The sequence below is a fragment of the Epinephelus moara genome, chromosome 11 (assembly GCF_006386435.1).
Source record: "Epinephelus moara isolate mb chromosome 11, YSFRI_EMoa_1.0, whole genome shotgun sequence".
Taxonomy (NCBI): domain Eukaryota; kingdom Metazoa; phylum Chordata; class Actinopteri; order Perciformes; family Serranidae; genus Epinephelus; species Epinephelus moara.
This window is the reverse complement of record NC_065516.1, coordinates 23,543,312-23,570,709: the sequence shown is the minus strand read 5'-3', so window position 1 is coordinate 23,570,709 and position 27,398 is coordinate 23,543,312. Positions and strand designations below refer to the sequence as shown.

The 27,398-nt window shown below is 40.9% G+C and overlaps 2 protein-coding genes across 4 annotated transcripts in view; one reads left to right on the top strand and one right to left on the bottom strand.

Annotated features, from left to right (window-relative positions):
- The window catches only part of ppp1r16a (protein phosphatase 1, regulatory subunit 16A), a 23,240-nt gene extending 7,430 nt beyond the window's left edge, over positions 1–15,810 (bottom strand). Inside the window, exons 1-3 of one of the 2 annotated variants that reach the window (XM_050056344.1) lie at positions 15,687–15,810; positions 1,129–2,292; positions 468–538 (exon numbers count right to left, since the gene is read on the bottom strand). In XM_050056344.1, the coding sequence (XP_049912301.1) occupies positions 468–538; positions 1,129–1,375 (318 nt within the window). In that variant the 5' untranslated portion in view covers positions 1,376–2,292; positions 15,687–15,810. Of the gene's footprint in view, positions 1–467; positions 539–1,128; positions 2,293–15,286; positions 15,364–15,686 lie in introns of those variants that run through there. The other variant, XM_050056345.1, reaches the window with a different exon arrangement.
- On the top strand, positions 15,783–27,398 carry foxh1 (forkhead box H1). 2 transcript variants are annotated; one of them, XM_050056346.1, is made up of 6 exons: positions 15,783–15,878; positions 16,434–16,669; positions 19,903–20,517; positions 22,218–22,807; positions 23,419–23,523; positions 24,510–27,398. In XM_050056346.1, exons 4-6 carry the CDS (start codon positions 22,334–22,336, stop codon positions 25,476–25,478), a joined length of 1,548 nt encoding a protein of 515 aa, XP_049912303.1. In that variant the 5' UTR covers positions 15,783–15,878; positions 16,434–16,669; positions 19,903–20,517; positions 22,218–22,333; the 3' UTR covers positions 25,479–27,398. The 2 variants fall into 2 exon arrangements, with proteins under 2 accessions (XP_049912303.1, XP_049912304.1); XM_050056347.1 differs by lacking the exon at positions 16,434–16,669 and having other exon boundaries at positions 15,799–15,878.

Genomic DNA, 27,398 nt, shown 5'->3' with positions numbered 1-27,398 from the left:
AGCTTCTAACTATCTTTGTCTTTTTAACCTGTTGTTGCTGCTGAGTCAGTTTGACATCCTGGATATATCCTTCAAACACAGACTGTCTGCTTCTCTTTGGAATCACTGTTTCATTTTTCAAAAAATATGATAATATTTCTTCAGGGAGTGCAGTTAGTTACAGTGTGGGCTCCATGCTGACTCTGACAGCTTGTCGGACCATCACAAAGGGGCAGAGGATAGTGAAAGGTCCATAAAGGCCTTACCTTTAGACTGATTAATTCAATGTTTTTTTAATACATTTAGAGGATCTGCAGGAACTCTTTTGAAATTTTGATCCCCTGTCACTGTATCACTGGCTTAGATGTGAATTACAGTGAACACAATTGGCAGTGTTTGCAGGTGGGAGGCCAGTGAGGGATCATGTCCTTGTTACTGCACTGGTGAATCTCACAACTGGGTGTGTGTGAAAGTGTGTGTGTGTGTACCTGATGTAGGGCTGTTAGTCCATCCTCGTTGACCAGATCTGGGCTGACACCATTGTTAAGCAGCTCCCTCACTATTAGAAGCACAAGCATACACACACACGCAGCATTATGACTCATCACCCGTGCAAAGTCCTTTCCACATATACATCATAACACTTGGCACATATCTGCCTGCCCTAAATAGAAATAAGAAATGATACCCATTCAGCTTGCATTTGTTAACAATGAACTTACAAGATCTGCGACTATAATTAGCCTCGAACCTGCAGCTGACAATAACACCATTGAAAACATGATGCCTTTCTTACTACTACAATTAAACTGTGACGTATCCAGTATAAATTATGCATGAATCAGTTCCTTTGAATCGTATTTTAAGGAGCACCATGCCACCAACTACTAAGTGCTTATGTCTCAGGAAGGCCAACATCAAGCCAAATGCAGAGGTCACAGTGTCCCCTGCCTTCTAGAATGGAGCAGTTGTCACAGGTTATAGGATTTTGATTGGTTTAAGCAGGAAAGTCTTGGATTAGTCATGTATAGAATAGTCTGAAATCACTTGCCATCCTGTCTTGAGTTCCCTCACATACTAAATCTCTTCATTCAATAACATTTGAGGCTCCCTAAAATGACTTCTCTGTGAGTGTATGTTTCGACCTACCCTCCTCCAGGTCATTGCGTGCCGCTGCATCTAGCAGGGTGACGGCTTTGGGGAATGTCACTTTGGTGGTGCGTGCCTTCTTCTTGTCTGCTTTGGCCCTTGACCCTCGTGCTGCATCCTTCTCCATCTGCGCCCATGCCTTCAGCTGCTGAGCGCGCCGCTTCTGGGCGTGCTTCAGGCGCTCGGTGGCACTCAGACGTCCGACTGTGGACATCTCAGCCAACAGCTCGCTGTGCTCTGCTGCCATGCCTCAACAACACTACGACCTGTCCCCGATGGCTTCGCTTCTCTGTTCCTCTTTGTTTCTTTTAGTCCAAAAAGATATTAAATAAAAGTTTCAGGTTTCCAAATGTCTCTTATACCTCCTTGTGCCTCTTAAAAAGGCCCCTCTGTAAGGCCAAACAGGCCTACGTTAGGGCCTGTGGGAGAGCACAGACAGATGCTGCAGTTTATACGTAAATATCTGGGGGGAAAAAATCAAGCAAGCAACAATGATATCCAGAGTATGATGAAAGAAAAGAACTTAAGTTGTGCAATCAGGTGACGGATATCTCCATGATTTCAGAAGTAAGCAACACAGAAAATGGTTGCAATGTCTCTTTCCCATCTTTCAGATGACAGACTCTTATCGCGCCATGGAAAAAATCAGAGAGAAAGATGTCCAAAACCTTATCATCCAAGCTGTGCTTTGTAACCAACTGTCAGTCCTCCCATCCATATCAACTGTTGGTAACTTGGCCACTTATGGAAAGAGACAGAGAATGCAAAGATGGAGCTAGAACTGCAGAGTCAAACTATTCTCCAGGTTGGATGATCCATCTGAGCCTCGAATCCAAAGTGGTAGTGACTGTGGCCACGACTTGAATCCAACAGAGGGGCAAGTCTTTGAGAATCCATGGTGAGAATATGATGGCAGTAAATGACAAATCCGCAAGGTTGGAAGAACTGGGGAGTTTAGGCAACAATAAAAAGGGGCACCTGCAAGATTCACACAAGGCCTACTTTGTTAATGCAGTGACAAGATTCAGGTATCCCATGATGCTGAGTGGAGACTGTTGCAAAGTCAACTTGTTGTTGTTGGTGCACTTTTTGGCAGGTCTTCAAAGGCCATGAGCTGGGAACCAAGGTTTCAATGATTTGTCCCGCATCGTCTTCTGTCTGCAACTGTAGGCAGGGAGAGAGGAGAAAAGAAAGCAGGTAGAGAAAATGTGAGTGCTGTGTTACAGTATAATGTACGCACGCTGCCCTCCTAATCCTGTTATCTTTAACCCCTGAGCTCCTTCTCCGTACGCCCTCCTCTCCCACTCCTCTCCCGAAGGAAACCTGAGACGGTGGGACTCTTTTCATTAATGATTGACACACCCTGCAGCCCGACACACACTTTGCTGCCACTGGCATACACACGAGGCAAGACTGAGGGAGGGATGCAGTGGAGAAGTGGTTAAATAGCTGGAATGTGACGTGTTTCAGTGCAAGTACTAACCCTGGCAACCTCGGTCAGCACGATCGCTCTCATTACCTTTCGTTAACTTCCCAGGTGAGTTACATGGCTCACGCACGCTCGGCTCTTTCCAGGCTACTCATTTATAATTTAGGCCTGGGCCTGTGAGCGCTGAGAGGAAGGTCAACTAGAGGCACTCAGTGAGATAGAGAGAGTGACTGACAAGACAGTAGTCCTGGGCCACAGAGCCACTACAGCAAGCGGCCAACTTCCTGAGAAGGTGGGAGCGCTCCTTAAATCAGCTGATTACCACAGCGCTCCTTAAATCAGCTGATTACACGGCAAACAGATGCAGGATGATTCAGGTTGCAGTTTTAGGGTTCTTCTTTGGTTTATATCCCAAAGAAGTGAAAGAAACAGGTTTAAAGCTTTAAAGGAATACTTCATCCCCCCAGTGACCATTTGTATATCAATTACTTTTCCTTCTCACATGCCTCTGGTGGACTAAGAATCCAAAAACGGAGAAAATCCTGAATGGATTGCAGTCATAGGCAACCCCGTTTAACAACTGCTAAACTATATCAAAACTTTGCTTTACAAACTCTGACAACTCGTGCAGTATAATCCGAGTCTCATTAATCCAGTTACATGCTCAGTACTTCCCAAACAGACAGGGAAACTGAACTCAAAGGGAAACTAATCTATGCCCTCTTCAAAGCCAGACTCAGGCAGTTGGTTCGTTTGTGCTATTGTGTGACTTTGGTGAATCCGTATGAACCCTTTAAAACACCGCTGTCACATAATGGTCAGATAAGGCTGTCTGCTTTTGGGATTACTGAGCATACAACTGGATGAATGAGACTTGGATTATATTGCACCTGTTGCATGAAAGTTTGTAAATGGATGTTTTGCTGTTGTTAAACACAGTCGCCTATGACCTCAAAGATTTTCTCCATTTTTCAAATGTTTGTTTTTAGATAAACAGTGATTAAAAAGACACTTTGGGGTTGCCTGGTTGTGAAAATTCCCTCTGGGTGGTCTTCATACTTTCTGTTTGGTAATAATGCAGCTATAAATCTATTCATATCATGTTTGTGGAATTCATTGTGTCTAGTAAGACATAAAAGCCCCGTTTCCACTGAGCAGTACTGTTCAGTTTCGTGTGCATTTTTTCCATTTCCACTGTGAAAAGTTGTGGATGGTACCAATGGAACAGTTCTGTACCGTCCCCATTTTTGGTCCCCCGTTCTGTTGGGGTATCTAGCACACAGATCTGGTACTAAAAGGTGGAGCTGTGAACACTGCAGTCTGGTGATTGGTCAATAATGGATGGTCACACTTGCTCAGGGTTGAGTTGTGGCTGGATTGTAACCACCGTTCATATCGTGGAGAGTTTTACATACATTAATAATCTGTAACTATAAAATTAAAGGATGTTTTGCTGCCTCTCACAGCAGCTGTAGTCTGAGTAAAAAAATTAATTCACTGGGCCTGCTGCCGGCAACTTTTAAGGTGGAACGTTTACTTGTAATGTTACTCAACGCATGAGTTGACGACATGAATCCATCAGCACACCTTAAATTTCAACACAACTTTGACCATCACTTTGGTTGTTTTTTGTCTCTCTTGGATGACACAGACTTTTCGTAATGAGTGGATCCCAAACGTTCAAAATATGTATATATATTAATATCGACCACATTATGTGTACCGCGCATATTCTAATCCTCACTTGGAGAAAAAAAAGCATGGCAGAGCATCGCTCCTGTGGGCTCCAGCCGGCTGAGCTTGCCTGAGAAGGACTAAATGCACAAACCACACAACCACATTTTGTGGACTATAAATGAGGTGCAAACGTCCATCTATGAGGAAATACAGTGAGTGCTGTGCGGAGCAGTGAGTGACAACAACCCCGCCCACATTTAAGAGTACTGTTTGCGGTGGAACAGGCCTAGGATCTAGGTACCACGTCTGATGGGTTACTTTTGGTTCCAAAGGTACCATAGCGTTTGGTGGAAACAGGGCTTTAGTCTACAATAAGTTGTTAATAAATTCATTTTAGTCCAGATACTCTGCAGGGTTTTCAAGAGGATGTGTGGTTGATTACCTAATGAACTAAATAACTTAATGATGCCTTAGAATTGATACCTAAAGCATTAGTAGAGGAGTTTTTAACCATGAATAATGTCAGTAGTTAAAAACAGTATTTGTCATTATTACAAAGTATATCAGGGATAGTGGGCTATATCTGTACTTCAACATATATATATGGAGACCTACCAGTCACAGTTTCCATTTGGCCAATTTCCGTTGTGAACTAAAATTTCTATAGTTCTTGTCCTGAGGACAGACATACTTTTGTCATTTGTTCCTTTACTTTGCATTCCTACTATTTTTAGGTTACCTAACCTCTTACCCTTTGTCACAAGCTACAATGTGAGGATTTCCTTAGCTTGAAGCAATAAGCTTAACTCTCCCTCATAGACTGCAGGCCATGACACGGATCATTCATTCAAACAATACACACATGAACATGGACTTGGAAAGCACAGGATCGAGACATGGATGAAGAATGTTAGGTTCACTTATAATGCCAGTGATCCATGAGGATGCTTACTTCAACCTGTCTTCCTCCTGCAGGGAAAAAAGCCATGGTGTCCAAAGTCCATGTTCCGTTAAAAGGCAGGATGACAGGAAACAAACAAACTCTTAAGGAACAAATAAGGCTAGGCCATATAGAGTCAGTAGCCTAACCCATTTTTGGTTTCAACCAGAGTTAACAAATGAAAAATGGAACATGTTCTGTGGCATTTTAAGGGGCTTTAAACGTGAAAGGATTGGAGAAACGGCAAATTCCCTGCAGGAACTTAACAGCTGTATTAGTGGGATCAAGCCAGACACAATCTGAAAGATCAGTGGAATAAAGATCCCAATCTTAACTGTTAGTATTGTGTGGCTCACAAAAGAAACTCATTTTCTAAAGAATTAATTCCCATAAAGCTGCATTTGACTCATATTTCAGATGACTCAGACTTAACTGGTGTAACAAAAATTTGTTTGATTAAAGTTCATGTCAAATGCACTGGTGAAGAAACAGCTTCCAAACAACCCAGACATAAACACCAAAAACACAGACTGGTCCATCTGCATGGAGCAATACAGACGCTTGATTCATCTGCTGCGAGATTCAAGATTCAGTAAATGTTTACATTTTTGCAAACAAGACTCTTCCAAAGTTCATTTTATTGTTTGACTGGAATCCATGATCAGGCTACAACAACCAAGCAGTGTTAGATGTTCTTTCAGCTTCAATTTGATGATAGTGCTCATCTGAGGGAAAGGAATTTTAAACATACAGGCCTCTAGTTTAACGGCCTTCCACTGACATAGCATGCCTGATCTGCATAATTACCTTACTTTAAGGGGTGGGCGATATGGCCCTAAAATGATATCACGATATTTCAGGGTATTTTTTTTGCGATTATGATACTCTCGATGATGTGATGTGACAAATTATAAGAAAACAGAATTGCAACAAAATAAGTGATATAGTTTTATATGCAGTGTTTGCCTTGAAATAGTCAGTAAAAACTAAACAAAAATGATCTCTCATTTCTTTAGTTTGTGAACAACAACAGTAACTCATTCAGATTCAGATTCTGTTTACAATATTAATAGTCCAACAAAATGAAATCTACCACAAATTACACATTTAAACAGCTCCCAAATACAAAAAATGTACCCTGGGATCTATATAAATCAACAGGTGATTTCCTTCTCTTGTAGTTTTTTTATGCTCTGCCATTTCTCCTCTAATCATCGCCCTGTAACCTGTGACAGGCTGTTATGATACGATAACTGTCGCACATTCACATATATGTCGTTTTTTGTCGAGCTGTGAGCATCATGTAGATTTACATTACCAAAGATTTATGACAAAATCACTTGACGACACAGATGCTGCTGCCGGAGGAGCCGCTGAATGAGTTCCCTGAGCGGTAAGTCGCTAAAAGAGTCTGAGATGTCCGGGGCTGTTCATAAAACATTCAGGACGCCACATTTTTATCAAACTACTGAAGCTTCTCCTCTTTTTGGAACCACCGCAGAGCCTGCAATAATTTTGCCCTACTTACTTTCATATGTAATATTACCAAGCATTGTGACAATGAAGGCTGCCTTCATTGTAAATCAGTAATGTTCTGTCAGAGGTAAATGAGATTTCTGTGTGCTAAATCCAAAATAAACTCATGTTAATGTTTTGAGGAGTTTGGAGACTACAGTGTGGGTCACATGCTGAGCAAACATCTAATGTGTGTCCCATTATGTCCATCTATTTTTCTTTTAGTCCCAAGCACTGATCATGTGATTGTGACAATTAAACCGGTTTACTGTGTTGCCACGGCCTTTTTACAGTCTATGGTTGCCACCCTGACCCAAAACAGTCTGCCTCACCTGACTGCAGGATGTGTGTAATGTTGGATCACAGACTTTTTAGTGTGTCTTCAAAACAGGAATAAAAAGGGAAGCTTTGGTTGGTGAAACATTATTTACATATGTAGAAAGCTTCAGGATGGGACAGCAGCAAACCAACACAGATGTTTTCTATCTGTCAATTTGCTTTGGTCCAAATATAATCTCTCAAAAACAATCTCAGTTTCTACACATTTTCCAAAGTTCAATTCAAGCATTTTCAAGGTGCATTTTGAAGCTTTTCCAGCACCTTGCAGCTGTGGTACATTACATATATTTATATACAGTACATACTGTATAGATACTACACTGTTTATTTCACTTCTTCATGACATTAAATCAGATGTATTGTGCTATAAACAATCTTTTGTGCCATGATATGTATTGTTTGTTTTCAACACAAGTCTCATAAGGGTTATCTCCTGGCATGTTATCATGTGTCAGCCTCCCACTGTTTCTTTAGAGGGCACACATCAAAAAAGATTGGCCGATCACACAAACGCACAATGTCAAGCAAAAGGCAAAAGCAATTAGGCTCTCTACAACTTCTATTTTTTCTTCATCTAAAGACAAAGTATTCAGTCAGGTAGTGATTCATTACCAAAGTCAAACACTAGCTTCAAAATCCAAGCACTTTTCAAACCTTGAAAACACCACATTCAAAGTGTTTAAAGGATTTCCAGCACCCGTACAAACCCTATTCTGCCTTTAAAAGTCATAGACTCATTTATGTGTTTCTTCAAAGACCATAATGACCTCACAGAGGCTGAGTCAGCCAGCTAAGTGAGATTGTATCTGTTGATATGCCGGTACATTAGACAAGCAATGACCTTCGCAGAATGTGGGTCCATAAAATAATTTGATGGGTCACTGGTTAGGTAAGTGACAATACTAATTAGGCTTACTCGTTGCACACCATGAGATTTAAAAAGGTATAAAAGCTGTTATGAGACATGCATGATTACATACAGGCCACTCTTGCACAGATACTCTCATTCTCCTACTCATGATAGATTTCCAAACACACACACACACACACACACACACACCACTCAGGGCACAGGACAATGTTTCCTGATTAGCCGTCTTGGCAGAGCGAGCCAAACAACTCAAATCTCAGCCAAAGCCAATCAGTGCTGGGTATCAGGGGAATGAAGCTGAGGCAGAGGCTTAGACAGTATGATGTTTACTGGCTAGTCCAGGTACATGAAAGGCACATCAGGTCCCAACAAGAACACAGGTCCTACATAAACATGCTTAATTGCTGTTTAACTATCGGGTCCACCCAATCCTGCAATCCAGGCATCACCATCATCATGGACACCAGCTCTGCTTTCACACGCTATAGTACAGAGTAAAATAAATATACATCTGCTATTTTTTCCCTTGAAATATCTGAAACAGGACTCTACTACCATGAGATGTAACAGGCTGCAACCCAGAATTTCACCACCAAATTGTATCTGTGATACCTATTACACACTCTTGCTGTGCGTAGGAGCCTTGTTGTACAAATATATATCTCCTCCTGGGCTCCGTCTGCGTAAACCAATACTTAGCACAAGTGTTTGCATCAAAAGTGCCATGTGTTTTTATTTTAACCTTTCGATTCAGCATGCTTTAGAGCATCAAAGTGGCGGCAAGTCTGGAAATAGCCTCGTGGAGTTGGAGTTGGAGTTTGGATGTTACTAAACAAATTGAAAGCTAGGGTGTGTTGGAAAAAAGCTTCGAGATCCTCTCAGCATGAGATTGCTGTCTTTGGTCTGACGGACTAGCAGCTCAGTCAGTCTCAGCCTGCTGTCTGACACTAATCAGCCTACTCTTCCTCACCTACCAGCAGCAAACTAGTAGGGAGAGTGAACGATAAATGGCTTCTGGCATTTCTGGGTACATTTGCCATGGTTGTGACCAAAGGTATACGACACAATGTTACATTAATATTTCCGGCGCAACAGTGTTTAAAAAATAAATCAACTTGCAAATTTTGAAGTCAGTTTCATTTCTAAATCTGCTGTAAATACTCAACAAGCAAACCAGAAGAAATCCATCACAAATTACGTCATAATGTCTTTTCTACACCAACAAAAGCAACAATACTTCAGTTTATTGTTGATGGACTAACTGACCTACCACGCCTATTTATATTTCCACATATAAAGATAACAAAAGGTTACTTTAGCTGAAAGTTATTGGGGAAAAAAATCTTCTCTGACATGTTGTGATCTTACCTCATTCTTCTGTCTGTGTCCTGCAACTTTAGCTCTTATCTGTACCCCAACAGGTCGACTACGAACTTGTGGTCTGCCATCAGTGGATGCAGCCACCTACACCAGCATTTCATTAGTCTCAGTTAGTTTTGTTCCTTGTAAATTAAGCCCTTCACAAATGCAGAATGGGGAATTTGTTGGTGGCTAAACTGTGTAAGAGCCTTGTGATTCTCTGAGTCAGGCAGTGCCCAGACGGACGGGAAAAGACGAGGTGAGATCACTGATATTGTAAAAACTCTGTCACGGCAGCACTTGTACACTGAGCTGAACATTTTGTGTATTTGGAAACATGTCCCCTGCATCAAGCTGACATTTGTCGACTTTTTCCACCTAATGATCTAACAGGAAGGGCTGTCTACAGCTGCTGAGGAACACAAACTTTCATTCAACAGCTGGAATGAATAGACCAGTATGAACACACACACAAACTGAAGCACATACATTCATCAAGTGGGTGGTACCTGAGTGTAAAAGCTTGTGACTGAACTTTGATGACCATAACAGAACACACACACACACTGTACTGGAAATAGGCAAACATGTGCTTCATTCATGTTAATCATCATGGAATGACATTGCTCAGCTGTTGTGTACAACCGCAAGCTCAGTGTGTGGTTTGATGTGACCTGCAGGACCTGCATGTTGATTGAAACAAACAATGCTGAGTCAATGCGGCTTGATGATTCGGGAACGATCCTGCCTGGTATCTGAACCAGTGCCAAATGACCTAAACTGCCTGCCTAATATTCAGGAAGCTTGTTTTCATCTCTTACTGTGCAACTTAAATGGATTTATAAAGGAAGCAGAGCTGAAATGGTTTGTCAATGTCAATTTGATCAGATGCATCTGAAGGTGACACTTTGAGCTCGAGCAAACTGCAATGGGCATTTCTTTACTATTTTTACTACTTTACATTGTATAGACCTAATCCCCATGATGTCACGCTAACAACAAGGGTCACTTCCAGGTAGACCACTGGCAACTGATCTGAATATGTGAAACAGGCAAACTTGTGTATTTCTATTGTCATTTTCATCTGTAAATGTTAACGTTTAAGGATATGAAGTTAAACACAATGGTCCAACCTATGTGATGTTCTTGCTGTGCTTATTTTATGTGCTGGAGATGGCACTACAAAGCCACTCTGAAGTCCCTTCTTTATGCCTCCTTTGTATTTTTACACAGAACCAAACAGCACCGGCAACATGCCACTCCAGTGTCTGATTATAAACTGCATCAGAATCAAAAGAGGAACATGACACATAACGCAAAAGCACTGGCCTCGGTAGTGCTTTCTTAACAACAACAACGACATGACATGGCAATATCAATCATTTACCTTCTCTGTTATATGGCGGCTGATCTTGGCCTCTGCTCCAAGGGTAAGGAGCACCCAGACCTCATTGTTTTTCCAATTTGTGGACATTTTTGGTTGCTGTTCTACTTTGAGTTAGCTGCGCACTGCTAACAGCTACTTTTTAAATCTCCATCTCCATATCCTGACAGCTGTACCATTCATCATTTCGGTGCTGTCACTACCTCTGTTCCTGGCTCAGAGGCGAGACAACTCTGTCCACCCATTCTCCTTACACGCAGCACAGTTCGGCTGAATAACGGTGTGAAATTCCCGCCTAAGAGAGGCAGTGTAAAAGTAGCTAACATCTTTAATTAACCAAATCTACTAGCACTGAAGCAAAGCAATGTACTGCTGTGGACGGGGGCCGCAGCAAAACACATTTTAGTCACCAAAAATACCGACATAAAAAAAATCTATCAGGTTAAGTGTACGCTATATTCAGAGTATTATCTCCGCTTTGACTTACACACTACCACAGCGAGGCAGCAGTGGACCAGCAACTCCAATGTACTGTGAAGTAAAATTACTGTTTTTGTCAAAGGACTCTGGGTAGCTTTGAGATAACTGCTTCAGGTTTCTATCCAGAAATGGCTGTCTGACGGCAAGGTTAAGTGGTTTAAACATTCTAAATATAGTGCACACTTTTGATAGTTTAGTTGAGTCTTTTTTAGGTGGCTAAAAACTAAACAATTGAGGCAGTGTTTGCTCAGAGCCGTTTGGTTTCATGTAAGTGACATGTGGGTTTTCTACCCAAAAGTATAAAAAAGTCCATAGACCAAACTGTTAATCAATGGGTCAAGAATATAATCTGCACATTAGTTGCAGCCCTCATGGGAAGAAGGAAACACAAATAACTCAAAGAGAGTGGGAGGGGAGATCTACTTGAGAAGAGGTGGGCACATTAAGTCCTGTCATGTGTAATGGTTTGAGCTGCTCCATGTAATCACTCAGCAATCCCAGTAATGCCACAGCGTAGACAGAGTAGGGAGGGAGCAAGGGGCCATGGGAAAAATAGAGAGAGTGCGCATGTATGATGGAGATGGATATTTTGGAGATATGTTGACAAACAGACAAAGAGTCGCTGCTTTTTCTGGAGAACAGGATATGGCACGAGAGGGCCAGAGGATGTGGAGGAAAGAATGTGAAGGAGATAGAGGAGAGTACGAGGAGGAAGAGGAAGGATGGGGAGGAGACAGATGGACTAGCCTACGCTAACTGCTCTGACTGCTCCTGAACAGGAAGTAGGGTCGTGTCAGGCACAGAGGCGAAGAGAAAATAGGGATAAAAAGTCTTTAAATGGTGCCAACAGGATAAGATGATGTATATGGCATCCGCCTGCAGAATGTCTCACATTCAAACATGCACACGTGACAGTGAAGAAATGCCCCAATAAGAAAAGACAAAGAAAAACAAGGGGGAGTTCATGCACGAGAGAAGGAATGTAACAGAGAGCCAAACCTTAGCAAATACAGTGTGACCTTTAAAGAACTGCTTAGGTCATTTGACTTGTTGGATTTATCTTATCATGAAGAAAAAGAAACTATATTAGGATGACAAGGAAATCTTTTTATAATGATTAACTCAAGGTACACACTGGGTCCAGGTCTTTGTCCTCCTACAGTATCTAATAAAGTGATTGTTGAGCTGAGATAACTTATTGTCGTTGCAGTGGATGATGCACACCTTGGATCTAAATTGATTGCAAGATCATAAAAGGTGACAGTCCATTACCGTAGAGGTACAGAGCTAAATGTAATCTAACCTTTTTAAGATTTCCTTCTAGAACTTTTAAGACTGTGTGTGTGCTGCCATGCTGTGTATCAAGGGGCCTCCAAGCTAATCTTGGTCCATATTGTGAAACGTGCAAATATTTGACTATACATACCAAGGAAACGCTGTGGAAGAAGTACTTTGACCACACGTGGAAATACTTGTGAGCAAGACCGGCAAGGCTGGTGCGACAAGATTAGATGACTCTGAGTTTTTTTTATTGAGGTTAATAAGTCAATGTTGGAGCATCGGTCAGCCCAATCGTCAGTAAACAACAGTACATCAGTGATCATCAGAGGGAAAACAATAGCGGTGTAACAAAACATCAATCTGGATTGATATATCAATTCAACGTTTAATAATACAGTATTATTAATGCAAAGTGAAATCAGTGATACGTAGCCATCCTTTATTTTGAAATTCCCAAGGCATGTCTGTGTCACCATCATCATCAAAGTATACCTCTTTCCTAAACTTTCAAACAGTGCTAGATGCTTAGCACTCACCAGATAAGCCGCCAAGAAAAAGACACAGACATTAACTGATATCGTCTCATATCGATCGCAGGCCCCTGAATTGAATCAAATCATATTGTGGCAGACTTTGTGATATCAGCAAGTATTGTATTATTGTCAAGAAAATCTATATAATATTGATCTCGGTGACCCCTAAAAAACAAACACCAACACAAAAATCAATCATATTTTTTCATCTTTTTAACAACATCTCCTAAGAACAGTGGTCCTCAAACTGTCTTTGCCTGAGACAAACCAAAGGGCGAGCCAAAATCTCAAGGCACACCTGTATTTATATCTGTGAACAACAGCTTCTATAACATGTGTTATCACTCTTATCACGACATAAGACAATAAAATTATGAAAAAATAAGACAGGTAGCTTTGATGATACTGTCTACGGATGTCTTCGCTGGTGCTTTTTGTTTTAACTTGCTCTGTACAATAAAGCGATCCATTGTCCCACGCACAGCTTTCTCCTTTTAACTGTTATCGTCCCTCACACTGGCTGACAATCAGGGCTTTTGATGTGTCACACACTTATAATTCCCACGCACAAACAGCGACAAATAGGTTCCCCGTAAAGGTTGAATCTAATAAAATAAAATAAAATAAAAATTTAGCAAGACTTTTCCCTTCCTTAGGAAATGGGTGTGCACAACATACTGATGTGTGGGTATCACAAAATCCCACAGCACACCTGGACTGGCATGATGGCACACCATTTGAGAACCACTGCTCTAGAATATTCAGCTTGCACCTACTTCATTTCATTATCAGTTTATTTGCTACATATTTTCTTGATCAGTCGCTTAACTGACCCATAGGTACTGAGTTTACTGTCCCAAATGACAAAGAAAAGCGACAAATCTTCACATAATCAGAGAATGATTGGCATTTTTTGGTGGATAAATGACTGAAATTATAAATCATACATCTATATAAGCATAATGCATTCACTTAAGAATAACAATGCCCTGTTTTGCTTTCTTTTTATATGATTTTTTTGGCATCTTTATGCCTTTACTACAAAGGACAGAACAGGCGTGAAGGAGCGAAAGAGGAGGGAAGACATGCAGCAAAGGGGTGCGGGCTGAAGTCGAACCCTGCGGGCCAAAGCAGCAAGGACAGTGCCTTAGTGCATGGGGTCTCTGCTCTACCCATTGAGCTACTGGGCACCCCAAATTGACCTGTTTTTCTTTTCAATTTTTTATTGTTTCCTTAAAAAAAAAAAGAGTCGACAGCAGCCTACACCATGACACATAGTCGCTTGCACATACCATAACAGATGACAAGATTGTAAAAGTATATTAAAGAGCACATTATTCATAAATATAAGAAATAAAAGTAATAATAACAATAATAATAATGATTAAAAAAAAGTTAGATGTAGAACAGGTTCCCTGCATCTCTGTGATCCCGCCCCAGCTTTAGTTCACCTGCATGGGATGGATACAACGTACATAATTGCCCTGTTCTTTTAATTATCAAGATTATTATTTAGAATTGAGAGTTTTAAATTTGGCTCATTTTTCCCAATTAACAGGATCACTATCTTGGAATCACAAAACATATTTCTGAATAAACAAGATAAAAATCTTGTAAATTATCGGTTTTTTTTTAATTGACAAGATTATTATCTCATTAGATAATAAAGCTGACATTTTTAATGGAAACCTTTTTACATATATAATTCTGACACAATATTCTTGTTGACTAAAAAATGGGGGCACAGTTTTTTCCATGACAATTTTAATCCTGAGATAATTAGGATAATTATTTCTCAAGTGCATACACTTCCCTACTTATCAACATAATTGCTGACTAATATTCTGTTAAATAACTACTCCAATAATCGACTAGTTGTTTCGGCTCTACAGCACCATGACTTGGCACAAGACCATGATGAGCTGTGTAATCTAATGCAATCCAATCCAGTGATCATGCTGGAAAATCTCTTTATGTGAACTACATGCTACTGTTTGTATCATTTTCCCACCTATCTAATATTATAAATCAATATAACAACAAGATACCTAGGTTTGACACTGAACTGTGATCTGCAGCTTGTAATATAAAAGTCATAATGTAGATTAATGTCAACCTATGTGCATGATAGTGAAGAGACTTTGCACTTGTTGCTTTATATCGAGGCTGTGATACATTAGATTAGATATTAATTAGTAAAACTGCCTGTAAATGTTCACTTTAATGGTTTGATATAATTATACATAACATAAATGTGCAATAAAAAGCTTTACCAGCCCCAACGGAAGCGCCTGCTGTGTTGTCCCATACTGTGCAGGATTAACAGAGAGCAGCAGATTAGCTAACCTACCTAGCGGTCCGCAGACAGGCTCAACAGGTGGCTAGTCTGACAGGTAACGTAAGCACTTCATTTAAGCTACCTGGCTTCATTCATCGCGTCCAGGTGGAGATAAAGTCAACACCGGCGGGTTTATCCTCACACGCTACACTCTTACCTGTTACGAAATATCGAGGAAACTTGTGGCGTAGCGATAAAGTCGGCTACTTGTGATGTTGTGTCATGCTAACGTTACCTTAGCCTCAGGTTAGCTTAATATTGAGCAGCACGGCAGTTAGTCGAGCTGGTGTTACAGTGAATTAAATGTTAACGTCGCTTTAATACTAATTCAGTCCGACTGAGACACTTTAACCTGAGCAGGGTGTGAAACAGCGACTTATTAAAATGACAAAACAAGGTGGTGACAGCCTACCTGTTGAGCTGAGTGACAGTAGTAGCTCCTGCGGCTGTGTAACTGAATCAACTGCTGCTCCTGACCCTGCTCCTGCTCCTCCAGCCCTCAGGGGAAATGCTTCACCATAACAACCGGACCTGCGCCCTCTCCTCCCGCAGGACACGCTCCACCAGGCGGCGACAAAGTGCAGGTCTCCAGCCTGTCTTTATGGTGCTTTTCATTTACACTGCACACATATTTAAACACTTTGTATTTTTGCTCCAATTTTTCACAAGTTGAAGTTAAAGATTTAAGACTTCTTATGCACTTAATAGATATTTTTCTCCTAAATTTTGGTCCCAAATTTGTTAAAATCCAAGCACTTCTCCCAGTGGCGTAAAGTAGTTACAATGGGCCCCAGTGCATGCTATTATGAGGGGCCCCAGCATGAAGCACACACACACATAATTTTAGGCATATATACAGTATATTTCACCAACAGTGTGTCTTACTGCCGCTTTCATATCTATGTTATTGTGTTGTGTGATCAAACTGCATATCCTGGAGGTGCCCATAATTTTTAAGTTTAATTAATTTTTAATTTAATTTAATTTAATTTTAATTTAATTAAAAATTAATTAAATTTAATTACAGTCTTGTCAAAATTAAATTAAAAATTAATTAATTTAATTAATTAAGTTTTAATTTAATTTTATATTATATACTTTATTAATCGCCCTGAGGGGAAAATTCAATTTTTTCACTCTTTTTGTCATTAACACACAGGTCCGAAAGACACACACATGCACAAACAGGACCTATACATGCACAAAGTGCAGAGATGTCAGAGTGAGGGGGCTGCCTTGCTCAAGGGCACCTCTGCAGTGCCCAGGAGGTGAACTGGCACCTCTCCAGCCACCAGTCCACGCTCCATATTTGGTCCGGACGGGGACTCGAACAGGCGACCCTCTGGTTCCCAACCCAAGTCCCTATGGGCTAAGCTACTGCCGCCCCATCCCAAGGTACTAGGGCTGCAACTAACGATTATTTTCATTGTCCACTAATCTGTCGATTATTTCTTCGATTAGTCGACTAATCACTTTATCGAAAAATGTGTTAAAATGTTAAAAATGTCGGCCTGTCTCTCCCAAACCTCAAAATTATGTCATCTAATGTGTTGTTTCGTACTCATGCAAACAGGTTTTAGGTCACTGTCATGGGAAAGTGTGTAAAGCTGAAAACAAACAGAGCAGCCGCGCACATCCAAAAAATGAAAAAGGTGCTGGACTAAATGAATAAAACTGAAAAGACCAAGAAAAGTCCGCACACTTAAGCTCCCTTTAGGTGCGTTTCAGGCCACAGGTGCCCTTCTTCGAAGAAGAAACGTCACTCCAGGTTGGTGGAATAAATGCACCTAAAGGGAGCTAAAGTGTGCGGACTTTTCTTGGTCTTTTCAGAGTGTGTAAAGCTGCCAATATTTGAACGTAAGAAGCTGCGATAAGAGTATTTTTGGGTACTTTTTAAGTACTTTTCTATGAAAAATGACTCAAACCGATTAGTCGACTAATAAAATAGTCACCGATTATTTTAATAGTTCATTAGTCGTCGATTCGTTGCAGCCCTACAAGGCACACCTGTGTAGTAATGATGCTGTTTTGATATGCCACACCTGTCACCTGGATAGATTATCTCGGAAAAGGAAAAGTGCTTGGACCAAAATTTGAAAATATATCAATTGGGTGCATGGGAAAACAAGTCTGACTGACTTAAACCTGTGAAAAATAGGAGCAAAAACAAAAGTGTTGCATTTAAATTTTTGTTAACCATAAGTGGTTCTTCACATTTGCACATAAAAATAATTGTAATGTCATGAAATTCAATGAGGAATGGTCAAACATGGAAACAAAAATAAAATGAACAATGTGAAGAATACTGTACTTTTTACTCCGCTACAATTACTTGATTTTGTCACATAAACTATATAAAAATATACAAATATGCGGTTGAAACTTTCTGCCATGAGGACTTGTTGCTTTTCCCTCAGCTACTTTAATTATTTTTATTTATCAATTTGATTCAAAATATTCTGCACTGAGTACTTTTAATGATGCGTTTTCCCGATTTTACTAAAGTCACATTTTCAATGCAGGACTTTAACTATTAGCAGAGCATCTTTACAGTGTGGTATTAGTACTTTTCATTAAGTAAAGGATCTGAATACTTCCTCCACCACTGAGAATAGGGAGGTGAAAAATCAGACGTATAGAAAACGTAACCAAACCATGAAAGGCTTTAAAAGTAATTTGAAAAAATTAAATCTAAAATGGACAGGGAGCTCATGTAATCCAGCCAGACTGAAGAGACGTGTCAGTGCTTTATAATATTAGAATTAAAGTAGTTCTATTAAAGGAAATTATGTTACACTGACATATAATCCTATTTCTTACACATATGTGCACATGAGGAAACAAAAAAAACAAGGTGTGACGTGCTAATGTGCAAAAGTACCCTCGCCTTGTCTATTAGAATGTAAAGGGTGTGTTTGCGTGCATAATGTTTGTCACAGGGTTAATGTCAGCTGGTTTGACAAACAAGAATACGCTTCAGTCTTTTCACAATAAACTGTCAGGGTGTGTTTGTCCTCTTGGTTACAGTTGACAGAGTACTCAAAACAAGCCTAAACACATGCTCCCTTCACATCCCCATAATTATATATCAATTTAACAAAGTCAACTGACTGTCCAGTTAAATCATTATGACGGAGGTGAGTTGTCTGACTGGTTTCTGAATGCTAAGGAGGCAGCATCAGAATCAGCTGTCAATATCTGGAGGGAGATTGCGAGTGATAACCCCGTGATCTGCTGACCCCTGCAGTCAACTGGCCAACCAACACAGCAGAGACAGAAAGAGGAAGCAGCACCAGAGCATGAGCTACATCTCTGGTCATCAGGATAAGACACAATGCAGTATCTTTATAGTGTTTAAATGTGGAAATGTGCAGATTTTTATATATGCATTTTTGAGATGTCTGCATTTGCTGCAAAAAAACGGAGTGAAATTGAATTTAATTTGTGGTGCTCTCAGAATTTAAAATTTACAGTGATGCGTCCCTCCAAAGCAGTCTGAATAATCGACTTTGCTCGAAAATCTTTCCATTGAACTTCTTTCTACTGAAGAAATAGTTCTTGTGAGAACTTTTGGCTGATCTTTTTTTTTTTTTTTTTAAATAATGTGACATTTTAATGCTCTGATAACCTCCATTATACTGTTGTGGCAGCAAAAATAGATTCAGAGACTAATATCTCAAAGGCAGGCTACAAGGCAGGCTATATACTACAAGATGTAAGACAGATTACTTATTTTTTCATAATTTGTGCGAACTGATCCTCACAAACACTCCTAATACAGTGAACTAGGTGCAGATGCTTCTGACTGGAAATTTATTTTAGTTTTGATGGACAAAAGATCAAGAACTCAGAACAAGTTTTTGGTGTACATCATAATACTATGCCAACCTGCACATCACCGGTAGCCTCTCCCCAGTGACAACAGACTATTTTAGCTATAACTGGAGTTGCGGATGTATTGTGAATTGTCCCTGTTATATAAACAATAAAAATACATTTTAATTTACCACAAATTCATTTCTTCAGATTCCTCCAAGTTCATAGTTCTATTAACCTTTGAAACCTGAGCAAAGTGGCTTGATTGAATGGCCCAAAAAATAGCGAGAAATTAGAAAAGAATTACAAAAATTACCTGGAAATTAGAAAATTAATAATTTAAAAAAAAGAAATACAGAAATTAAAAACAAAAACAAACAAGGGAATGACCTGAAAAAAAGTGCATAAACATAATATATTCATGACATAATTTTAAATATATATTTATATGATAATTTCAAACAGTTTTGGGCACATTTTTTTCCATAGATTTAAAAAATAAAAATAAAAAATTACAAATCCCCTATTGCAGCTGCACCTCTTGCAGTTTGCAGAACATTTCTTGCCAAATTCGTCGTTGCCAAGTAATACACCTTCTTTTCCAAACTTGCCTGAAGGCACATGCATGGAATCTCTGTTTTCTCAAGCCCCCAAAAAGGGGTGCAATATCTTTTATTTATAAATTGTTGTGAATGAAAATTCACCCAGATCCTTTGATAGCTATAGATAGATAGATAGATAGATAGATAGATAGATAGATAGAAACTTCCTCTGTCTCTACTACAACCCTTCATTCCTCCTCTCCATCTCAGTTTCAGGATGCATCCCAGGGGCAGTTTAAGAGGGATTTGTCTGGACACAATCGGCCCATGTGAACAGCCTTGTCCTGGATGCCATCCTATTCATATGGCTTCCCATTCTTCTCATGCATGGCTCACTAATCCAGGCAAAACCTATTAACTGGCACTCCGGCAGACAGGAAGAGATAGATGGGCAGTTTGTATTTAAATCAGTGTGTTTCTGCACTGAGCACTTCTTTATGAAAGGGCATGTAAATTGGGTCTAAATGTGTATGTTGGGTGAGAGGGCTTGCCTGTACATGTTTAACTGTCCAGTTCACTGAAAGAAATAAAAAATGTATTGACATCTAACGCCATTAAATTCACTTTTTGACCAGAGAATGTTCTCCACGTTATCTCTGGAGGCCTGTTGATTGTCAAAGTGAGTCAAGCCTCTTGCTGAATTTTGGGTGAAACCACTAGAGGGGGACAAACTTTCCAACCATGCAACCAAAGAAGAAAATCACTAATTGCAGCAGGTGAAGGAGGTTTGTTGCTCATCATGGTGGGGAGGCCATCTGAACTGGAAAACAAGGTCAAACATTTTGAGTTTCACTGCAAAAATTACACAAGCTGCAGATCTTTATGGTAAGTTTTTTTTTAAAAACAACTATGCTTCTGTGCAAGATAAAGTCTTCTTTATTTCTGCAGGCACCTGATAAACAGGGTCTGGCATTTGCTTTGTATATTGGGGAGTGAAAGTTGAATTATGGATTGGTTAGATGTAATTTGGTGTCATCAAAGGAAGCAATTTACAGCTGATTCTGATTCTGAAGGTGAATATATTTGCAGGTAGGCCACACACTTTAGGTTAAAATGTAGGTTAATTGTCACCTGATTAGGGATTTGGCAGCACAGAGTAAGGTGTGGTATCAGTTAGAAAATCGACATGTTTCCAGTTCGTTTGTTCGTGCGTCCGTCTGGTGACAAATCCTGGTGGCACAACCACTTTATCAGGTGCAATATAGCCATGACAGAAATAAAAAAGCAGAGTAACTTGACATGAATTAAACTTACTGTAACACGATACAGAAGTTTACTGGGTTGTTGGTTCTTGGATTAAGTTTTTGTTTGAGAGATATCTTGACGCAGCAGCTCAGGGAGGCATGATCGCTCCCGTTTAAGGTGTGAATGTCCGACCCAACAACGACACTTAGCAGCTTGTAAGCGCCAGAAACCCCACAAATGGTGTTGAATAGCCCCCGTATTTCCTCACATGCAAAGCAGCTTCTTTGGGAAGGGACAGTCTCCAGCGTGCCAACGGGGTTCCTGCTAATCCAACTTGTTTTCACTGTCTTGCTGGGAAGAAAGCGTTTGCACATTAGCACTACGTTAACATGAACAAAAGACGTGCATTCCCGAAACTTAGTCTTTCAACAAGGAATGACATCCTGCATAGTCACAAGGAGACCCTACTGTGCGTAAAACACCCCCAGAATGTTGCGCGCTGTCAGAGCAATGTCTCCAAATTACTTTTTCTGCGTCAGATGACAAGTTGTAATCTGTACATTTTCCTCAACATAGGAAAGCTTTTGTATAGCTTGTCTCTGGAGTAAGGCTAACCTGCAGCAATAAAAGCCAAAACAACACTGCCATTTCAAATCTATTCCTCATTATCTGTAGGGTTTTCAATGAATCATATAATTTAGACTAATTCATTTGATTTAGCCTATTAAAAACACATTTCCCAAGCTGCTGCAATTGACATCTACTTAACGTTTTAACATTTGTATATTAGCCATTCCTTTTGTATATTGCTCACCAAAAATTGTTGATTGCATGCAAGCAAGCTTCAATCGAAATTACTCCTCTCTCTCTCGTACCCCACCCCACCCCCCACGAGTTTTACTTTTCGCCACTGCGCCCAAGTGCCACTCTCGAGAGAAAACTGTTCATGATTCAATACAGCCTTGGCAACATGATTTAAACTGATATATGTGTGATGGAGATGTTGTTCTTGTCTCAGGATTTTATTTAAAAAAATGAAAGTAATGACTTGTGTATTTCCTGCTCCAAATAAGCTCTTAATACTTTTGGCCCTTGTGCGTAAATCTTCTTATCACTGATTCCAAAGCAAACTTGGTGTCTCTGCGTTGTAAAGTGGCGTGTTGATCTTATCATAAGGGTTATTTACAGGTTTACTGTCTTTCTCTCGCCCCTCCTTGTACACAGACCCTCCCCAGCCTCCCGGGGCGATCAGTCATTCTGCTCTCAGATAACGCGTCATTCTCCCCTCGATTACGCAGCGGGATTTACATGAAACTGTTAATTGTTTGCTCTTCAAATAGAGTCAGCCTGGAGCCAGCAGTCTGCCAGAAGTTAAGGACCGATTCTTTGACCTCCCTCCCCCTCTCCGTGCTCCTGTCCGAACGTGCGGGCCGATCTTCCCCCCGGCCTGATCAGCATGACAAAGCACTGGCCGGAGCAGATCCTCTTGGCACCACTCGCTCTGTCCCACCTTGGAGAACACCACGGCCATCAACTTGACTTCCACAGAAATGCGCAGCAGAGTTTTCCTCCCGGCGGTGTAGCGCGCAGCTCTCCAGCCCAACATTGGCCTCGCCACCTGGATCAGATGGTTCCTCAGCAGTTGTCGCGCTTGGAGAAACCAGCAGTGCGCTCCGAACACCTCAACGGTGCCACGGCGTTCATGGATAAAGTTGCACCACCGGGCTCAGCGTACCCGACTCCTCAAGATGCTCGCTGCAAACAGGAAAGTATTACCCAGGACTCGTGGAGCAGTGAACGGGAGAAGAATGGCACCAGCGGTGGGAAGAAAAAGAACTATCAGCGGTATCCAAAACCACCGTACTCATACCTCGCAATGATTGCTATGGTCATCCAAAGATCCCCAGAGAAGAAACTGACGTTGTCTGAGGTAAGAATGAATTTAGATTGCTCACATACTGACATGTGTTTGAGCCCCAGTGCCATACTTGAGGTAATTTGGATGGAAATGGCGCATGGTGTCTTTTACGCACGGTGTTGGCAAAGGTGTTCACTTTAATTCCGCAGTATTTTTTAATCGAGCTAAATCTCAGATTAAATGCAATGCTCTGTTGTATATTTCTACCTGTAAAGTAAGAAGAATCAGAGCGTTACTGTCACGTTTCTATCAAATATATCGATAAAACGCTTACAGCTAATTTACAGTTCATAAAGTGACACTAAACAGCAGCCTCTTGGTGACACAACCCCTCACCATTCTTGGTTTGCATCGATAAGGTTGGATTGCAGTGAAACCAGACACTGATCTGTATCAGAAAAGTGATAAGATATACAGTGCATCACGTTTCAGCTGATGTTGTTACACTATAAAAGTACTGTCCATACAACTTAAATTCTTAGATTTATTATTTAAAGTGTAATTATCACCATCTTACTTTTAATTCATATCCAACAAGCGTACTGTGTGTGTAGCCAGTGTGTTTAGATAGCACTGGGCAACTGTAATACACAGACATACTGACCTTTTTGTTTCATTTCTAGATCCTCAAGGAGATCAGCACTCTCTTCCCATTCTTCAAAGGAAACTACAAGGGCTGGCGAGACTCTGTGCGACACAACCTCTCCTCTTATGACTGCTTTGTGAAGGTATGATCAAACTGTCAAACAAGTCCATGATTAGATTCCTATTTGGTCTCTCAGTGGGCTTGAAGGAAAGAGTTCACGACTTTTAAAAAGACAGTTCACCTCAAAATCAAAAACACATATTTTTCCTCTTACCTGTAGTGCTATTTATCAATCTCGATTGTTTTGGTGTGAGTTGCAGTTTTGGAGATATCAGCTGTAGAGATGTCTGCCTCCTCTCAAACATAATGGAACTAGATGGCACTTAGCTTGTGGTGCTCAAAGCGCCATAAAAGATTAAAAAAAAAACTCAACAGCAATGTCTCTTTCCAGAAATCATGACCTGGTTACTCAAGATAATCCACAGACCTTGTTGTGAGCAGTTTCATGTAGGGACTATTTTCTTTCTACCAAACTACACCTGTCAACTGTATCACCACACAGAAGGAAGAGTGCATCTACTCATGGACGAGATGCTTGTGGTCAAGACGGAGCAAGAAGTAAACATAAATGGCGTCCATCTTGGCTGAGCTGTTACGTTAAGTAGCTCAGTGGTACGTACTTGTGAGCTGGCAGTAGATGTACACTTCCTTCTGCGTAATGATACAGTTGGTAGAAAGAAAATAGTTCCTACATGAAACTGCTCACAACAAAGTTTGTGGGTTACTCTGAGTAACCAGGTCATGATTTTAGTTTTTAAATGTATCTTTGGTGCTTGAGCACCACAAATCGAGTGCCATCTAGTTCCAACAATTGGCAACTCGCACCAAAACAATCTAGATTGCTAAATAGCACAGCAGTCCCTTTAAGATTTGCATTGCACTATCCTAAGTGGAGGTTGGTTTATCTCTTTAACCTTTTGTAGAAATCACTCTGAGGGCTTTGGATTGAACTTTCAAACCAGTTTTAAGCTCTGCTGTTATTGTGATGGTTAACAGCGGTACTAGGTCAGTCCTGCCTGACTAGGTTGTCAGGCCAAGGTGTCATCTCAATGTCCATCCTCCCTCCAGGTGCTGAAGGACCCCGGGAAGCCTCAGGGCAAAGGCAACTTCTGGGCGGTGGAGCTGAGTCGTGTCCCTCTGGAGCTCCTCAAGAGGCAAAACACGGCCGTGTCACGCCAGGATGAGACGATCTTTGCCCAGGATCTGGCTCCCTACATTCTGCAGGGACACAAGCCAGAATCTGAGCTGCCACCTGCCCCAGTCAACCCCCTCCCTGCCATGCGCTCAACTAACCCCTCCCCACCACAGGAGGACTTGTTCCGGCCTAAGCTGGACTCATCCTTCGCTATCGACTCTCTGCTACACAGCTTGAGGCCACCTAGTGCATCTGGGGATGTGGATGCGTCTACCAGGGACTGCTGGGGCAAGGTGGAGCGCCCTCGGCCTTCATCTCCTCCACGACCACGCTACGCCTCCTCTGCCCGTAGTGCCTCAGCCAGCTCTGCCAGCCCGGCCTCCACCTCCTCCTCCTCTGATGAGGAATGGAAAGGGATGTCACTGTCTGGGAAGCGTGTTCCTATTGATGGTGAAGCGGGGTCAGACAGTTTCGAGGACTACAGACCGCCACTGCACAAGTCAGCCCGACGAGAGACGGTCGCACCTCCATGGGAGCTTCCTACCTCCTATGCCAAATACGCTCCCCCCAATGCAGTCGCCCCACCCAGCATGCGGTTCAACGGAGGTCCCCTGATGCCGCTGCATGGCGGACTCCCTCTTTACGGCTATGGCAGCTCTCCTGTGGCACCTGGTCACTTTTTAGGTCATGCCTATTGGCCTATCCTCCCAAGCGGACGAGTTTCTGTCCAAGCCCCTCCCCTCATCATGGACCTGGACAACATGTTGCAATCCGTGCCTCCAAACAAGAGTGTGTTTGACGTGTTGGTACCAACCAATCAGAACTCTCACCAACATCATCAACCACCTGGTCAGTACACACTGCAGAATGGGCCTCCCCTAAACAGGTATCCTCAATACTGACTCTGAAATACTGTCTTCCTCATACTGACTTTCAAAAATGCACAGATGCTAACAAAGGCGTCACTTCTCTACTGCAACGTCTCCAAAATCAAGTCTCAATCACCACCTCTGGCTCAAGATGTGCTGACTGTTTCTAAAGCAAAAAGGGTGCTGAACCACAGACGATGCAATTGACAGATTTTTACCAACATGAAAACTTTTTTTTAACTTTTTTTATGTCTGAGATTTTCAAAAGCAAACTCCCTCATGTTTCTCATCGACGTGAGGACAAATGTACCACAAACAGCTATACAACAAAACAAATACCTACCTCAAGCTTTCAATGAAAAGTTCTGTGTCATCGCTGCAGGCTCTTTGAGTCTTATTTGCACTGTTTTTATTGGCACAAATTTGCTTTTCTACACAAACTGCCTTTGCATGTTGTCTACGAAATGTGACTGCTGAATGTATTGTTGGATTCAATCTTGAATTCAACATTTGTGAAACCTAATGGCAACGAGCTGGACTGTTGGCGACATATACAGTAAATGTGAGCTGTGAAGTATCCCACCAGCATTTTAAACTTCAGTGAGAACATGTTTTCTCCTTTGTCAGGGTGTGTCTGTGTGCACATCAATGTGTACACACACTTGTGTCATTTGTGAGTTTAGGTCTGTTTGTTCAGATGGTGAAATGTACAGGACCAGCTGTTTACTGTATGTTCTTCCTGTCTTGAATTTCACTACGTCTGGACTGTCTTCATTGCTCCTATGCAGCTACAATATCTTATTAACCTGATAAACTATGAAACCACAACGTGGCCCTATAACTGTCTTTGTCATTTTAGTGTTTGTTTTTACATTACAAAAATCTTAAGCTAAGAAGATGGGCCACATTTTAGATTTAGCTGCATGTTCTCAGGACACTAGCGACAATCAGCCACTTTACTACCACCCACATCTACCTCAGGTTTTTAATGGGCTGGGACATGTTTCCTGTGGACTTTGCACTGCCGGCTGTTTGCACTATTTTGATGTCATTATGATCATCCTCCTGTGGAAATTGCTTATAAATGTCTGCCAACCTCGACAGGTGAATGTTTTTGTTTTTATGCCATTTTCCTGTGGTCTTGTTAAAGCTTTGTACAGTGCTGAGCTGAAGTATCAACGTATCAAAAGAAGGTTATGGAGCTGAACAGGGTATGTTAATAAAATGCTGTTTATTTTAACCGTGCTGCTCACTGTTGTATATGGGAATAAGTTTACTAAAACTGCACATCTCAAACAGCTTTATGGTCTTTTTACAGTGTCCATTTTTCTACATTATCACTTTCTTATGTATAGATCACTCACTTATAATATGTTTGCTCAGATGGCTGTTAAGTCCTGGTTGGTTGTGTGATCTTCTCTCTTTAAAGGTGTTTTTTATCCCTTGCTTAATACCAAACTTTGAATTCTCATGGCAGCTACATGGGAGAGGTATTTTTTTATTTCAAACCCTTCAAATGTAACTGTTTAAAATATAAGAAATGCATGAGAAATATACAATATAATGTAAAAACTCTGTTCGTTATCTTTGCTCTACATTCGTCTGGTGCCTAAAATGTAAAGAAGCAATACTACAATGTACAAATACTCTCGGACAAGTAAAAACAAAACAAAACCATAGCAGGTATTTTAAGTTAGATGTACTTTAAGAATCAAAAGTAAAAGAATGAAAGCAAAATTAATATTGTTGTTGGATTAATGTGTGAGTGGCATTTTACTGTTGTAGCTGATTGTGGTGGCTTATTTTTTATTTTATTTTATTTTAAATCATCTCATGAATATTTGTCAAGTAACTAGTAATTCCAGCTTTAGATTTATTTATCTGGCTCATTTTCTATTAGTTTTCCCTCTGAAATGTAGTGAAATAAAAGTCTAAAGTAACAAGTTAATTTGA

Coding starts and splice junctions, on each gene's coding strand:
- foxh1 (XM_050056346.1), top strand. CDS start 22,334: ATGACAAAGCACTGGCCGGAGCAGATCCTCTTGGCACCACTCGCTCTG. Junction 22,808..23,418: donor AGAAACTGACGTTGTCTGAG/GTAAGAATGAAT, acceptor TTTCATTTCTAG/ATCCTCAAGGAGATCAGCAC. Junction 23,524..24,509: donor CTTATGACTGCTTTGTGAAG/GTATGATCAAAC, acceptor TCCTCCCTCCAG/GTGCTGAAGGACCCCGGGAA.